This window comes from Budorcas taxicolor, chromosome 11 (assembly GCF_023091745.1).
Source record: "Budorcas taxicolor isolate Tak-1 chromosome 11, Takin1.1, whole genome shotgun sequence".
NCBI lineage: Eukaryota > Metazoa > Chordata > Mammalia > Artiodactyla > Bovidae > Budorcas > Budorcas taxicolor.
This window is the reverse complement of record NC_068920.1, coordinates 121,807,143-121,822,774: the sequence shown is the minus strand read 5'-3', so window position 1 is coordinate 121,822,774 and position 15,632 is coordinate 121,807,143. Positions and strand designations below refer to the sequence as shown.

The 15,632-nt window shown below is 37.7% G+C and overlaps 2 protein-coding genes across 5 annotated transcripts in view; one reads left to right on the top strand and one right to left on the bottom strand.

The window, feature by feature from the left end:
* Positions 1-6,820, top strand: part of VPS54 (VPS54 subunit of GARP complex) — a 97,261-nt gene extending 90,441 nt beyond the window's left edge. Inside the window, exons 22-23 of the mRNA XM_052648802.1 lie at positions 91-185; positions 6,526-6,820. Coding sequence (XP_052504762.1) covers positions 91-185; positions 6,526-6,631 — 201 coding nt within the window. The 3' untranslated portion in view covers positions 6,632-6,820. The remainder of the gene's footprint in view (positions 1-90; positions 186-6,525) is intronic.
* A 1,734-nt stretch (positions 6,821-8,554) lies between these two features.
* Positions 8,555-15,632, bottom strand: part of UGP2 (UDP-glucose pyrophosphorylase 2) — a 57,548-nt gene continuing 50,470 nt past the window's right edge. For all 4 annotated transcript variants that reach the window (XM_052648566.1, XM_052648564.1, XM_052648563.1 and 1 more), the window contains exons 6-10: positions 15,323-15,620; positions 14,016-14,213; positions 13,239-13,481; positions 10,173-10,277; positions 8,555-9,010 (exon numbers count right to left, since the gene is read on the bottom strand). In XM_052648566.1, the coding sequence (XP_052504526.1) occupies positions 8,903-9,010; positions 10,173-10,277; positions 13,239-13,481; positions 14,016-14,213; positions 15,323-15,620 (952 nt within the window). In that variant the 3' untranslated portion in view covers positions 8,555-8,902. The remainder of the gene's footprint in view (positions 9,011-10,172; positions 10,278-13,238; positions 13,482-14,015; positions 14,214-15,322; positions 15,621-15,632) is intronic.

Here is a 15,632-nt window from a genome sequence, read left to right as displayed (position 1 = left end):
AAGCAAAAAAATTTTCTCCAAATAATGTTAATTACTTTTATCTTCTGTGTCAGTAGAGCTTTAAGAAACTTAGTTTTGTTTCTTTTCCAGATGTTATTTTTAAGAATTAATGCAAGTTACAAACTCCACTTGAAAAAGCAGTTATCTCACTTAAATGTGATAAATGATGGAGGACCTCAAAATGGGTATGTTTTCAACATATTTTTACTGCATACTACCATATTGAGTTGTTTGATTAGTTTTTATTCATTACACTGTCCTTTACCACTGTAATCTTGCCAGGGCCCCACAGTTGTAAAATCAGCAATCTTTTGCCTTTTTTTTTTTCCTCTGTGGAGGTGCTGTATCTCTATATCTATCTGTCTGTTTATGTTAAAGTGTTTTATAAATGGTCAGTTAGTTAACTGACATTACAGGTCTACTTTGAGGCAGTGTGCGTTAGTAGCACCTCCTTAGGTTGGCCACCCAGTAGTCTTCAGCTGTCCAGACAGGACTTAAAGTCCCACTTTGTACCTGTATGACCATGAGAAAGTCACTTAAACTCTGCCTTATGTATAAAATGAGAGTGATAAAATCTCTTTAATTCCTCCACAGGGTTACAAAAAATAATGTGCATGTATTTTCTTGTAAGCCATTGAACAAATTTTATGTATTATTGGTGAAATAATATGACATATAAAACATAAGATTTAGAATCAGAAAACTTGGGTTAAGTTTGGCCACTTACTAGCTCTATAACTGAGCAAGTCACTTAATATCTCTGAGCCTTAATATTTTTTATATTGGGAATGATAAGTTCTGTCACAGAATTTTTCTTAAGAGCAATGTAGGTTAGGATATGAATTTAAAGATTATATAAAATGCAAGGCACTGATCATATAAGTTACACCTTAGTATGATTTCTGTACTCTGTTACCTGTTCATGGATTTTTAGGAATGGAATATTTTTTTTCCCCATTAAAGACATTTCAGGCTTAAATTTCAAACTTACAGGGACAAATGTAAAAACCATATTTTGGAATCAGAAGTTGGCTTTGCCCTTAAAAAAAAAAAGTATGTTTGACCCTTGAACGGTAGGGAAGGGCATTAGGTGTGCTGCCCTCTAGCAGTTGAAAAATTTGAGAATAACTTAAGGACTTGGCCCTCCATATACAGGGTTTCTCTGTACCCACAATTCCACATTCACAGATTCAACCAACTGCAGATCATATAATGCTCTAATATTTACTATTTTTAAAAAATGGACCCACACAGTTAAAACCTGTGATGTTGGAGAATACAGTAAATTGATTTTGCAGAAAACTATTTGTAAGCTTCAAACTGCTGAATTTGTCTGCCAGGCTGAATTTAAGTTTTATGTAAAAATCTGATTTTCTTTTGATTATTACCTGGTTCTTCTTTTTTTAAAGAATTATTTTATTTTCAAAAATTTCAAAACCACAGAAAAGTTTAATGACAGTATAATGAATACCAAATATCTCTCAGACACTATTCAAAGAAACCTAATACTGTTTTAAAGTCCCATTCCTGTCATATATTCCTACTTTTATTCCCATAACTGAATCTTGCTAGTTGGTTGTTTTCAGACCAGTAGATCCGAAGCATCCAAATTAATTCATCACCTGTTGTTTTCTTTGTTAATATAACTTTTTGGGGATTGGCACCCTCAAGATCTTCATTGTCTCACACTTTTAAAAACAGTAATACTTAGTAAGTCAAATATGTCTTTGACTGATCCCTTGACGATAGAATTTCCTGAAAACTTAACTCTAGACTCTAGCCAAAGACAGGAATTTTTTTTCCTGAAATGGTTCTAAAATTTTACTTTTTTCAAGCTGAAATTAGGACATAACATAAACATTTCACAGTTAAAAATTCAGTGGCCCTTAGTGCCTTCACAACCACCACCTCTGTGCAACCACCAGCTTTGTCTAGTTCCACACATTTTACAGAATGAAGCAGGGCAAAGGCTAATAGAGTTCTGCCAAGAGAATGGACTGGTCATAGCAAACACCCTCTTCCAACAACACAAGAGAAGACTCTACACATGGACATCACCAGATGGTCAATACTGAAATCAGATTGATTATATTCTTTGTAGCCAAAGATGGAGAAGCTCTATACAGTCAGCCAAAACAAGACTGGGAGAGGACTGTGGCTCAGATCATGAACTCCTTATTGCTAAATTCAGACTTAAATTGAAGAAAGTAGGGAAAACCGCTAGACCATTCAGGTATGACCTAAATCAAATCCCTAATGATTATACAGTAGAAGTGAGAAAAAGATTTAAGGGACTAGATCTGATGGACAAAGTGCCTGATGAACTATCGATGGAGGTTCATGACATTGTACAGGAGACAGGGAGCAAGACCATCCCCAAGAAAAAGAAATGCAAAAAAGCAAAATAGCTGTCTGAGGAGGGCTTACAAATAGGTGTGAAAAGAAGAGAAGCCAAAAGCAAAGGAGAAAAGGAAATATATATCCATTTGAATGCAGAGAATAGCAAGGAGAGATAAGAAAGCCTTGTCAGTGCAAAGAAATAGAGGAAAACAGTAGAATGGGAAAGACTAGGGATCTCTTCAAGAAAATTAGAGATAGCAAGGGAACATTTCATGCAAACATGGGCTCGATAAAGGACAGAAATGGTATGGACCTAACAGAAGCAGAAGATAATAAGAAGAGGTGACAAGAATACACAGAAGAACTGTACAAAAAGGATCTTCACGAACTGGATAATCACAATGATGTGATCACTCATCTAGAGCCAGACATCCTGGAATGTGAAGTCAAGTGGGCCTTAGGAAGCATCACTACGAACAAAGGTAGTGGAGGTAATGGAATTCCAGTTGAGCTATTTCAAATCCTGAAAGATGATGCTGTGAAAGTGTTGCACTCAATATGCCAGCCAATTTGGAACATTCAGCAGTGGCCACAGGACTGGAAAAGATCAGTTTCTCATTCCAGTCCCAAAGAAAGGCAATGCCAAAGAATGCTCAAACTACTGCACAATTGCACTCATCTCACAGACTAGCAAAGTAATGCTCAAAATTCTCCAACCCAGGCTTCAATGATTCATGAACCGTGAACTTCCAGATGTTCAAGCTGGTTTTAGAAAAGGCAGAGGAACAAGAGATCAAATTGCCAACATCTGCTGGATCATGGAAAAAGCAAGAGAGTTCCAGAAAACATCTATTTCTGCTTCATTGACTATGCCAAAGCCTTTGACTTTGTTGATCACAACAAACTTTGGAAAATTCTGAAAGAGATGGGAAAACCAGACCACCTGACCTGCCTCTTGAGAAATCTGTATACAGGTCAGGAAGCAACAGTTATAACTGGACATAGAACAACAGACTGGTTCCAAAGAGGAAAAAGAGTGTGTCAAGGCAGTATATTGTCAGCCTGCTTATTAACTTACATGCAGAGTTCATCATGAGAAACGCTGGGCTGGATGAAGCACAACGTGGAATCAAGATAGGTGGGAGAAATCTCAATAACCTCAGATATGCAGATGACACCACCCTTATGGCAGAAAGCGAAGAACTAAAGAGCCTCTTGATGCAAGTGAAAGGGGAGAGTGAAAAAGTTGGCTGGAAGCTCAACTTTCAGGAACAAAGATCATGGCATCTGGTCCCATTACTTCATGGCAAGTAGATGGAGAAACAGTGGAAACAGTGGCAGACCTTGTTTTTTTAGGCTACAAAATCACTACACCCATAAAATAAAAAGACACATACTCCTTGGAAGAAAAGTTGTGACCAACCTAGACAGCATATTAAAAAGTAGAGACATTACTTTGCCAACAAAGGTCCGTTTAGTCAAGTCTATGATTTTTCCAGTAGTCATAGATGGATGTGAAAGTTGGATGATAAAGAAAGCTGAGTGCCAAAGAATTAATGCTTTTGAACCATGGTATTGGAGAAGGCTCTTGAGCATCCCTTGGACAGGTAGGAGATCCAACCAGTCCATCCTAAAGGAATTCAGTCCTGAATGTTCATTGGAAGGACTGATGCTAAAGCTGAAACTCCAATACTTTGGCCATCTGATGCAAAGAGCTAATTTGAAAAAAACGTGATGCTGGGAAAGATTGAAGTCGAGAGAAGGGGACGACAGAGGATGAGATGGTTGGATGGCATGACTGACTCAATGGACATGAGTTTGAGTCAGCTCCGGAGTTGGTGATGGACAGGGAGGCCTGGTGTGCTGCCCTCCATGGGGTCGCAAAGAGTTGGACACGGCTGAGCAACTGAACTGAACTGAAAGTTTTTACTACCTCAAGAGGAAATCCCAGGCCTGTTAAGTGTGCATGCTTGTGTCCGACTCTGCGACCTTATGGACTGGAGCCTGGTGCCCTCCTCCAAGGGATCTTTCCCACCCAGAGATTGAACGTGCATCTTTTATGTCACCTGCATTGGCAGGTGGGTTTTTTACCACTAGCACCACCTCCAAAGCCCCATTAAGCAATGTTCCCTTCCTTCTCCCCTTTCCCGCACATTTTCTTTTTAATGTGATTTTCTTTTTCTCTATTTTAAGACATTTTAAAAATACGGAGACGTATGGAGAATATTTGTATTTCTGTTACTTAGAATTGATCAGTATTAACAATTTTAATTTTCACTTGAAAACAAAGTTCAGCATTTTTTAAAATTGGCATTCCAAACAAAGCTTGAGTACCCCTTGACCCCTATCTTGAGTCCTTTTCTCCTTTTCCCAGCCCTTCGGCAGTGTTTCTAGTAAATCTGGTCTATATCCTTTAAGTTCTTCTCATTTACCTCTTTATCTCAGAAAAAATGTGGAGTTGCTTTATTATATACATGATATTTTGTACATATGCTGCTTGCTTTTTCTATTTATTTATGCTGATATATAAAAATCATCCATTTTTTATTGCTTTATTGTATTCTTCCACATGAATCAACCATATTAATGTATCCATTTCACCTAGTGATTGATTTCAGTTTATTATTTTTTTCCATTACAATCACAGTGAAGATCTTTCCTTATACATGTCTAATGATGTGATGTTTTCTTTACGGTTCATATCTAGAAGTGAATCAGATGTACATTTTCACTCCACTAGGATTTGCCAGAATGCTCTCCAAAGTGGCTGTACCAAGTTTACATTCCCTTTTATTCTACATCTTGCCAGCATTTGCTGTTACATTTTTTAATTGTTGCCAGTCTAATGGATACAATGGTATTTTGTTTTGATTTGCATTTCCTAATGTCTGTCTTCACATATTTGTCATTCAGGTGTTTTCATCTGTGACTTTTTGTACTTTGCCCATTTTTTATCTGGGTGTTTTTTTTCTTGCTGATTTTAGATTTTTGCATATGCCTTCAAATTAATCCTTCATTGGTTTCATATATTGCACATATTTGCTTTTCTTTTTTGTCCTTTTACCAAACAAAAATTCTCAACTTTGATGTACAGCATATACTTTCTATATACTTTCTTCTATAGACTATAGTTTTGTTAAACATAACTTGATCTTTTTAAATGGAGATTTATGTTAATTTTGTTTAATTTTTAATGTGGGAAACTTGCCTTAAAAAGACTTTGTTCTTTTCTGAGCCTCTGCTGTTCATTTCAGTGTATTTACTGATCCTGTTATCACAGAAAACATAATTTATTCTTTTATGAATTATAAAGCACTCTGAACCAGAAACTTCAAACAAAAATATGGTTGTAACTAAATTCTGCCATGTGACAAAACCTGAAACATTAAGTACACAAGTACAAAGGTATCTATAGACTCTAGTACATAAAAATATCCTTGCCCCCTTGTAGTCCAGCAGTCCAGACCTTACATGCTCTTTAAAATATCAAAGCTGTGTTTCCTCTTTCTTTATAAAATACTAAATCAAGATCTGTTTTTTTTCTCTGTGGGCCACATCTGTCAACGTATATGTCTCATCAGACTGGTCCCTATTTCTTGTGTGTGGAGCTATGATATTTATCTGAGCCTTCTTTCCAGGAGTGTTTTTTCAAGGATAAGCATTAATATGACAGCTAAATACTCGAAAGTGTAATTCTTGGCTTTTTGTCAAGTATTGTTATATTATCAGTATCAAGTTTTGTATCCAGTAGTACTTACACGTGAATACCAGCCTTCATTTTTTTTAAGATGGAACTCAGGAAACCTTGTCTTTCTTTTTCTTGAGTTCACTAGTGACATACACGTATACTCTAGTGACAACTGATCAAAAACAAAAAAAAACTTACACCATTATTTTTCTGTTTCATACTGTTTTAAGATAAATTTATTTGTGAAACTGACTCGAGTCTTTTGGAGAGACAGAATTGTTTCAACAAAACTGTTGAAAGAGACAGCATTATATGATCTAACTATATGATAGTAGGAATCCTACTAAGAGAAATATATTGACATTTGGTCCCTAGAGCATCCAAATTTCAAACCACAGTCAGTCTAGAAGCTAGGATAGGTCTTTTACTTTGTGAGCACAGCTACTTTATTTGAAATGAAAGCATGAGATTAAAAAAATTTTCTCTCCAATGTTTAGGTTGGTCACAGCAGATGTAGCTTTTTACACTGGAAATCTTCAAGCCTTAAAAGGCCTTCAAGATTTGGACCTAAATATGGCCGAGATCTGGGAACAGAAAAGGTGATGACATACTGGAAAACTGGGTAGTTCATCTGACCAGGGGATGTGTGTTTATGATGGAAACATGAACGCCTGTGACTCAAGAACTGAATCTGGAGCCCACCGTGAACCGGGATTGGGGAAGGGGAAAAGGAGTGTGTCCGTGTAGGGAAAGTGGGATTCAGTGGGATCTACAAGGAATGCCATTCGTGTGCTTCCTTCAGTGAGGAGTAACTGATCAGGTGTCTATAACATTTTTCATTCTCTCTGGAAACAGACTCAGGTTTCTTTGGACCAAATCCAAAAGAACACATAGCTGTAACACAGCTGTAGTTGACTAGAATGCTCTGTATACTTTATATTAAAAAATGCTTTGCATTTCTTCCAGTGCAATGAAATTCATATGGTGTCCCACTTTATTTAATGATGGTACAATTTAAAATATTAAAATCTTACTCAACCTCTGTAGAAAGTTTTCTCTATGAAAGTAAAGCTGTTTGAAAAATTATTTTTTTACAGATCTTTCTATAAAAAATAAACATCTTTTGATTGCTTGGATTTAGGAATTCAGTTTTTGTTTTAGTGACCAATGTTAAGTTTCAGGCTTTGTGTGTTGCAAATTTTATCTTTTTATCACCGCTCTATGTCAACTGCGTAAAGCCTTCCAGAATAGTCTAAATACTTGAAAGGCTAATCACAAGTAATAATTAAAGAGTAAGATTTTGGTGTTTATTTATGCAACTATTAATTTAAATACTTATCAGATGTGGTATATGAAAGCCTGCAGTTTAACAGCTGTATTTTTATAAAAGTATCTATGAAGAAGGGTTGGGGTGTTTCTTTCCTTTTTATTTTTAGGGGCAAGAATACATTTTCATATATTCTGCCTAATTTTGAGTTCTCATTTTAACATTTAGATAACATTGAAGTATGCCCCCCGCCTCCTTGGGTTCTTGTTTGTAAGTTACTTTCAGTGTGTATATGAACAAAGACCAGGGATAGATATAACTTTTAAAATATAGGCTGCTGTGTTGGGGCCAGAAATATAAGGTGATGAGTAAATTATTTAAATTAAAGACTTTTATAATACCTACCTTCAAAATTAGAATTAAATGAAAGTGCCTGTGCCTCACTTCACACCAGGAATCTTGCCTAACCCTGTCAGAGTGCCTAACCTTGTGGTGATTATGTACAATGAAATAGTCTTATTTTGTGCTCTTTGGTTTTCTAAAAGGAAAGCCTGTTTTCTTTCTTTCCTTTATCCTTATTACAGAGGTATGTCATTGGTTCTTAAACTGTCTGTCTAAAATAAAGCTGTAAAAAATTACCAGACTTTAAAAGACAACTTTTTTTAATAGTATACAGTAAATTTTAAAGAAAATAAGCAGCTTACTCAAAAACAAGCATGGAAGAACTGAAAAATGTAATCAATTCTTAGAGAAAAGCCACAATTCAAACTATCAGCAGACCTGGATTTGGAAGGTTATTCAAGAACATTTTCAGTAACAACAAAGCAGCTTCAAGCAATGAAGCTTCAAGGAAAGGGAACTTTTTTATAAAGTTACGCCCTCACCCTGCTATACTAGAGAACAAGGATGTGAAAGAAATGCATTACCTCTGCCCACCCCACCCCCTTCAGCTGGGAAAAGAAATACCACTTTGTTTCAGTAAATGGAGAGTCTGTGGAAAGCATGGCAGGCATCCCAGTTTCAGAACTAGATGAAAGATATACCTTCAAGTTTAATTCCTATGGAAATAATGACATGGTTATTCTCAGAAATGTAAAAACTGGATTTGTTAGGTAACTGGCCAGTGAGTACTTATATATTCCAGGAGCAAATCTTTCAATTGATAGAGTAAATCTTTCAACTGTTTGGCAAGAGTAAACCAAATTTTTTCTTCCGCATTTCATAAAGTTAGCATTGAAAAGTATGAGTGTACACATGTATCGCTTCACAGCTTTATTTTTGAAATCACAAGCAGTTCAAAATGACCATCACTGAGGCCTCTGTTAAAAGATTTTCCAGCAGAGCTGCCTCAGTTTTAAGATTAAACAATATTGCACTTTCAGATGAATTAACTTTCAGGATCTTCTTCCAAAAAGAAAAGTATTGCTTCCATCTGTGCTTTTCTTACACTAAAAGCATACTGCAGAAAACTCTACTTTAAAAATTAACACTGCAGGGTACAGTAACATAGAACAGTACCTGCCTATTTTATAATCTTAGAGGAACTTTTCATTGTGAGAAACTGTTTAGCCCATAATGAGTATAAAGTGTGTACAGTATTTTTCATTTCAGTGGTCCAAGATACGCAGGTTCCCAGATACAATCTTGTTCTCTAATACTGCTCCAGGTGGGATGTCAATTCGGTCACCGTGATTTGCGATGATGATAACCGTTCCCTAAGTGACAGAAAAAACAAGAGTAATTGCAACGGCAAGCTGAAATGCAGTTGATTTTCATACAGTTATCAGGTTTAGGTAGAACTTCACTTACAGTGGAGTAAGCATATTTATAAGCAATATGAAATATGGAAAACAAACGGCCTGTTAAAGAAAACTGTGATGTGTCCTGTCACAGCGCTGGCAGTAGTTCTGGCACCATCTCTGATAAGGAGGCAAGGAATCTAGGAGTGGGAAGTGGACCGGTGCCACAGCATGACTGGCCCTTCCAAAGAACTACTTGCAAGGCCACCAGCATTATCTACCTTCAGAAACTACACGGTGCTTGGTTTTTATCTACATACAGGTTTGTTTGTTTTTTTAAAGAACAGTTTAATGATTCATATTTAAGTAACACTGTTTAGATAAGGCAGTATCAGCAATAATTATATATAAATATATATATCTTTTTGTTTTTTCAAGATTGTTAAGTCACTTTAATAAGAACACATGAAATCTAGGTATGAAATTTAAAAAATACTTGATTAGGAAAAAAGTGTTGTATCTTCGGTTCTGAACTTGAATATTCATACCCATAGTCCTTCCTATTCCTTATGCTAGGCTGGAATGATACTCAAAGTACCCAAGCACTGTAGTAATGTGAACGAACATCTTCATACTGATGACATTTTACTTTAACAGGAATAGATTATAATCAGTATAAATGGAGTTGTTATTTTTTTCTACTTTCAAATAGTCATCTTTAGTGAATGCTAATTTATCAGTGATTCAATTTTAAAGACTGTCATATTTCAATAAAATAGTACCAATTCAATTATTTAATAGTGTTTGCTTTCCATTTGAATGCTATGTTCCACAAAATTCCTATACACAACAATTATGATTATATTTTGACTATGTTGTATGTCTATGGATGACAGTATTAATACTAAATATGGAAGTAAGCTATTTGATTTCGAAAATGCGTATAAGCGTTGTATGTCTATGGATGACAGTATTAATACTAAATATTGAAGTAAGCTATTTCATTTTGAAAATGCATATCTTATAAGCAACCTGGTATAGAGTAAGAAATATTCCTTAAAATAAAGGTAAATTTAGGACTAGAGGATGAAACCTGTCTTATAAAACTATAAGAACTATAATTTTCATCATAACACACCTTTAATGAAACATTCTTGCCAAATGTCACATCTCCTGAAACTGTGAGGTGATCCAGTTCAAGCATATCTGGTATACTTTCAAATCTTCTTAGATAATCCTGAACCTGAAAGAAAAATGGAAACATAAAAATTGTTTCAAAAATGGGTTAACAGAAAAACAAGGATTAAATTAACAAGGTTTACAGTTCAAGTTTAACATTCTGTTTATGGCCAAGCTCAGGCCTTTTATGGGAAGAACCTTATTTATTAAGGACTCACTATGTGAGTAGTGAGAGCTTATATAGCCTGTGTAGGAGAGACCAGGGGGTAAACTTTGTCCCCACAATCAAGTGTTTACACTACAGCTGAGTAGATTGGACATTAAAACAGTAATAAGTAAAAAATAACCACCATGCTAAAAGCCAGGTGAGTGGTTCACATAATCTGGAGTTAGTTGGAAAAGAGATCATCATGGTTTGAAGCAAGCTAGACTGGAGCTGGGCTTTATGAAATGGGTAGGATTAAGAAGAAATGGAATACAGTTCCGGAAGAACAACAACACAAAGTATCAAGATCACTATCTTTGCCTCTTACTTCCTTAGATTTACTGGCACTAGAAATTGTCCTCTATGGCCTTGTCTCCTATTTTGCTGAGAAGCACAGAAGCAACAAGAAAATTTACACTGGCCTTTACCACTACCACCCACTTGCTCTGGAGTTACCTGTCCCTCCTAGTTCTGGGGTCGGACCATTTCTATTTCAACTTAAGACTAACCCTTCTTATGGTTACTGCCCAAAGATACTGTGAAGCAATGCTCCTTTCTCCCTCTTCAGTGCTCCTTCCCTCTTGATTCTATCAATTCGCATCAATGTGTGAAAGTGAAGTCGCTCAGTCATGTCCAACTCTTTGTGACCCCATGGGCGGTAGCCTGCAGGCTTCTCCATCCATGGGATTTTCCAGGCAAGAGTACTGGAGTGGGTTGCCATTATAGAACATGCTACAAATTCTCCCAACTTAAAAACAGAACTCGAAAACCTTATATCCCTTTCTACCTATAGACTCATTTTTATGTTTTTCTTTAAGGCAAAACTCTTGAATAAGTTTTCGCAATCAGTATCTTCAATTTCTCTTCTATTCTCTCTTAAATCCATGCCAGTCAGGCTCCAGAACCTCTATACTGTTACAGCAAATTGTGAGTTCTCACTCATCTTCCTTGAGTTGACCACAGCACTTGACTATAAATGACCAGTTCCTCTCTCGTGAAACATTTTCTTCATTTGGCTTCAGGCCACACACAGTCATGGTTGTCTACCCAGTTCTTCATCTGCAGCTCTGCAGTCACCTTTGCTGCTTCCTCCACCATATCTGCATCCTCTAGCCTTGGCGTTCCTCAGGGCTCAGTTCTTGACTCCCTACCACGCCATTAACTCCCTCAGTGATCCTTATGGTTTTAAATACCCAGTTATAAACCGACAACTCTCAAATTTACCTTGTTTCTAGATTTTTCCTCTGACCTCCAGACTCATATATTCAGCTTCTCCATTTGAAGGTCCAAGTACACTATCTCCAAAATTTAACTGTCCATTATGCTCCCCCTAAACCTGCTCTATCCAAGCTTTCCACACCCTCAGTAAAAGACAACTCCACATTTCCAGTCGCACAGGCCAAAAACCTTAGAGCCATCTGTACTATTCTCTTTTACCCTCCTACCCAGTAAATCCTGTAGGTATAAATTACAAAATATTTCATAATGTTAACGTTTTTCACTATTTCCCCTGCAGCCTCCCTGCTCCAAGCCAGAATTCCAGCGACAGCCTATTCCCTGGTCTCCCTGATTCTACCCTTGCTCACCAGATTGGTCACTTCATCCCTTCATTGACTTTCTCCAATGGCTTCTCAACCCCGAGAAGAAAAAAGCCACACTCCCAATACTCAATTACAAGGTTCTACACAATCTGGCCTGTTATGTCTTTGACCATCTATCTCCCACCCCCGTTGCTCACTTGCTCACTGTGCTTTAGGAACCCTAAAACATGTTCTTCCTCAGAGCAACTAGCCATTGCCCTCTCAGCCCCTGTTCTCAAACTGAGACAGCCTAAAGTTCTTATCTCTTGCAGGGTATGGAAGAGGCTAGAAAGAGTGGGAGGGAAGGAAGGGAAGATGAGGTTAGGTGGAAAATGGTTAGTAATTCCATCTCAGGATCTGGGAAGATGGCGGGTCCATGTAGCACCATGATTTTCCCAGCCCGAGCAGGCAGATGAGGGAGGCACCAGAGACAGGGAGACTTCTAAAATGCATGATGCTGTCCTGGAAATTCCAACCCGGCCACAGGACCCAGAATCACAGGAATGTATACGGGCAGTGCAGATATCCGAACCAGGTGACATTAAGCTACAAGCAGGACTAGAATAGACTTGGATGGCATAGGCCACACAAACGCTAAACCCTGTCACTTCATTAGCCTCACAGCATTTTATGTGATTAGATTTTTTTGGATTCCACTTAACACATCAGGGTCACATCACATGCTTGCTATTCCTCTTGCCTAGAATATGCCCCAGATACCTGCAGATAAACCTCTGAGGCCACCCAATGTAAAATGTCACCACCACCACCATGCCCACACGTTCCCCACTCCTTTATTTAGCATTTGCCACCTCTTGGCATATTATACGTTTGACTTACTTGCTTCTTACCCCACTAGAATATCCAGGAAGGTTAAGATTTTAGCCTGTTTTATTTACTGCTAAATACCTAGAACACTGCCTTGCACATGGCAGAGGCTCAATAGGTTTTGTTAAATCAGAATTAACATTCTCTCACTGATGAAAGCAGTAATGGTCTTAGACAAGACATAAGATATAATATCTTAAAATGGAAACATTCTTTACTGCTCTATACAGCAAGCAGTTAAAAAGTGAGTTACATCTTCCTCTTCTATGGTTGATTAAAAGATATCAGAGTTGGAGGAATATAATAGATTAGCAGCAAAGACTGTAATCAGACTCCACGTGTGTATCCTATCTTTCTAATTACACATGAAGAAATACAAATTCACATGTATATCATATTTATAATTACATACCTTTGTGAAAGAACTGCCTAATTTAACCAAGGGCACTGTAGGAAATTCCCGCTTTTCACTCATTGTCAAAGATCCTGCATTAAGGCTATAGAGGTTTGACATCACAAGCAAGAGATCTGACGTGGTTTTGACAGGCAGAAAACGGCTTCTAGGAACATTAATACCTAGAGAGTTCTCAAAACTTTTAATGGCAGCCCCTACTGCAGTCTCTAACTGAATGACATTCAGGCCTCCGTCCAAAGTCTGTAAGAAAGGGAACAGGAGAAGGAAACAGGTTTTAGTAACTTGGTTCTATATGGGCTAGTTACTGGGGAGTGGTTTCAGAGATCCACTGAAGGAAACAAATTTTGAGAGCTGATATCTCTGAAGCACTGGGAGGTGCTTATACATATGTGATCTTTTTCAGCATCATAACTCTCTTGTTCAGTAACATTTCCATTATACAATAAAGAGCTGAAGGTTCAGAAAACCCATGCAGATGACTGGGGCCAAGAGGCCTCTAAGTACCAGAGCATCAGGACTGAGGTAGATCCTCTGCTTTGGGCCCCAGTGCTCTTGCCGCTACCACAGCCCAGGGTCAAGTAAGGACACCACGGACTGTTTGGCAAACTAAGGGATGGGTGTCGACTCAAGGAGAGCGCCAGGAACGGAAGAAACTAACTAGGCCGAAAGGAGTGACCCATGGACTAGATGGGCCAGAGGCAGTGGACAGTGAGTGTGTGTGTGGTGTGCTGTGACTGGAACCAGGGAGCCCAGTGGTCTGCAACTTTGGCTTACCTTTGGATTTACAATGATTTCCATGTCAATAGCATTCTGCTCCTGCAGTCTTTTAACTGCAGCAAGAGAGATCCATAGGTTGTTTGTGTTAAATATTTTGAATTTTGATACAGATTTGAACTCATCAACATGCGCTTTTGGCACTTGAGCAATTTCCACCAGTCTCAGTTTGCCTTCATACTGAGTGAGTGTCCCACCCTAGAAAGGCAGAGAAGAGTGAGTGCTTCCACATCGCTCCCAATTATAACCAAACCACATTGTTTACAGTCTATGAATGATACAGAAAAGTCACTGATGACAGAATCCCCCAGAAATAAAAGGCAATGGCAGTGATTCGATCTGGGATACAAAGTAACACATGTATGAAAGTAGAACCAAAGAAAATAATTCAGGTTGTCAGTTGTTTTATACTCCCTCTTGTCCATGATAAAAGTCCTGGGGGTACCTCAGCGTTCTCCTTACTTTCCAAACAACTGTTCCAGAAACAGACATTCCTCTTATTCTCAAACCACCGTCCATCACCAAATGACCAATCCTGCCACCTCAGACCCTGCTCTGACTGCCTCTGGGATGAGGGGAGTAAAGTCAAGACAGAGGCACAAGTGGAAGAGAAGAGACTTCAGAGTGGCCTTAGCCTCGAGGCCGTGAGGTGCAGGCAAAGGGGAATGTTCACTCGTGTGTGAGGGGTACATCTGCAAGAGAAACAGAACCCAGCCCAAGGACCAGCCATAGTATCACACACTGCCCACTTTTCTTACGCCCTGGAGCTAAGTGAAAAACCTTGTGTACTGTTTGATCAAAGGCCAAATATCGTCATCACTAAACATGCAAGATGAAAAAAACTAACTTTTGCTTTGTATAAAACTGCTCTTTTTGGTTTGTAACAAAAGATTATTACAGTGATAAAACATATACAGAGAAATACATACTGTAGAAATAGAAGTAAATTTCCATTAAAAGAACAATTAAAAACACTTAAGCATCCAACTAGAAGAATATTAATGGTTGGAACAAACACAGTGTTTTCACATATGTTTCAGATAATCCTATAAATATGTGTGGAATTGTTTTTTAGTTAAAATTGCCCATATAGATTGTTTGAAAAAGAAAAATGATGTTACTACTATTAAATCTGGATGTATATTACACACTGTTATATCAGATAGAACTTAGGGTACTCTAGAACACTATCCCACTCTAGCTTACAGTGATGTTATCAAGTTTCTAAGCTTAGAAACTTCAATAAAGAATTGCAACTATGAAATGTGAAGATGTAAATCCCCAAACTGCTTCCTCTCAGTATTTACCTTTACATCTGCTCGGGTTTTATTTGTGACTTCCATGACAAATTCACAAGGTTTTCCATTGGGTGGGTTCATGAGATGATTAAGAATATAAAGATCCACTGTGGCACCCAGATTATCTATGTTGGACACAAAAATATATTCTTTGCCTTCTCCTATAAAGGTGTCGAGCAAACCAGAGTTGTAGAAACTGGCATAAATATCTCCATGACCCGGAGGATACCAAGCTTCTGTATTTTCCCCTGAGTATGATACATTCTTTGCTACAGGCAGTAACGATTCTTTATTAATCCTTGGGTACCTTAAGAAAACA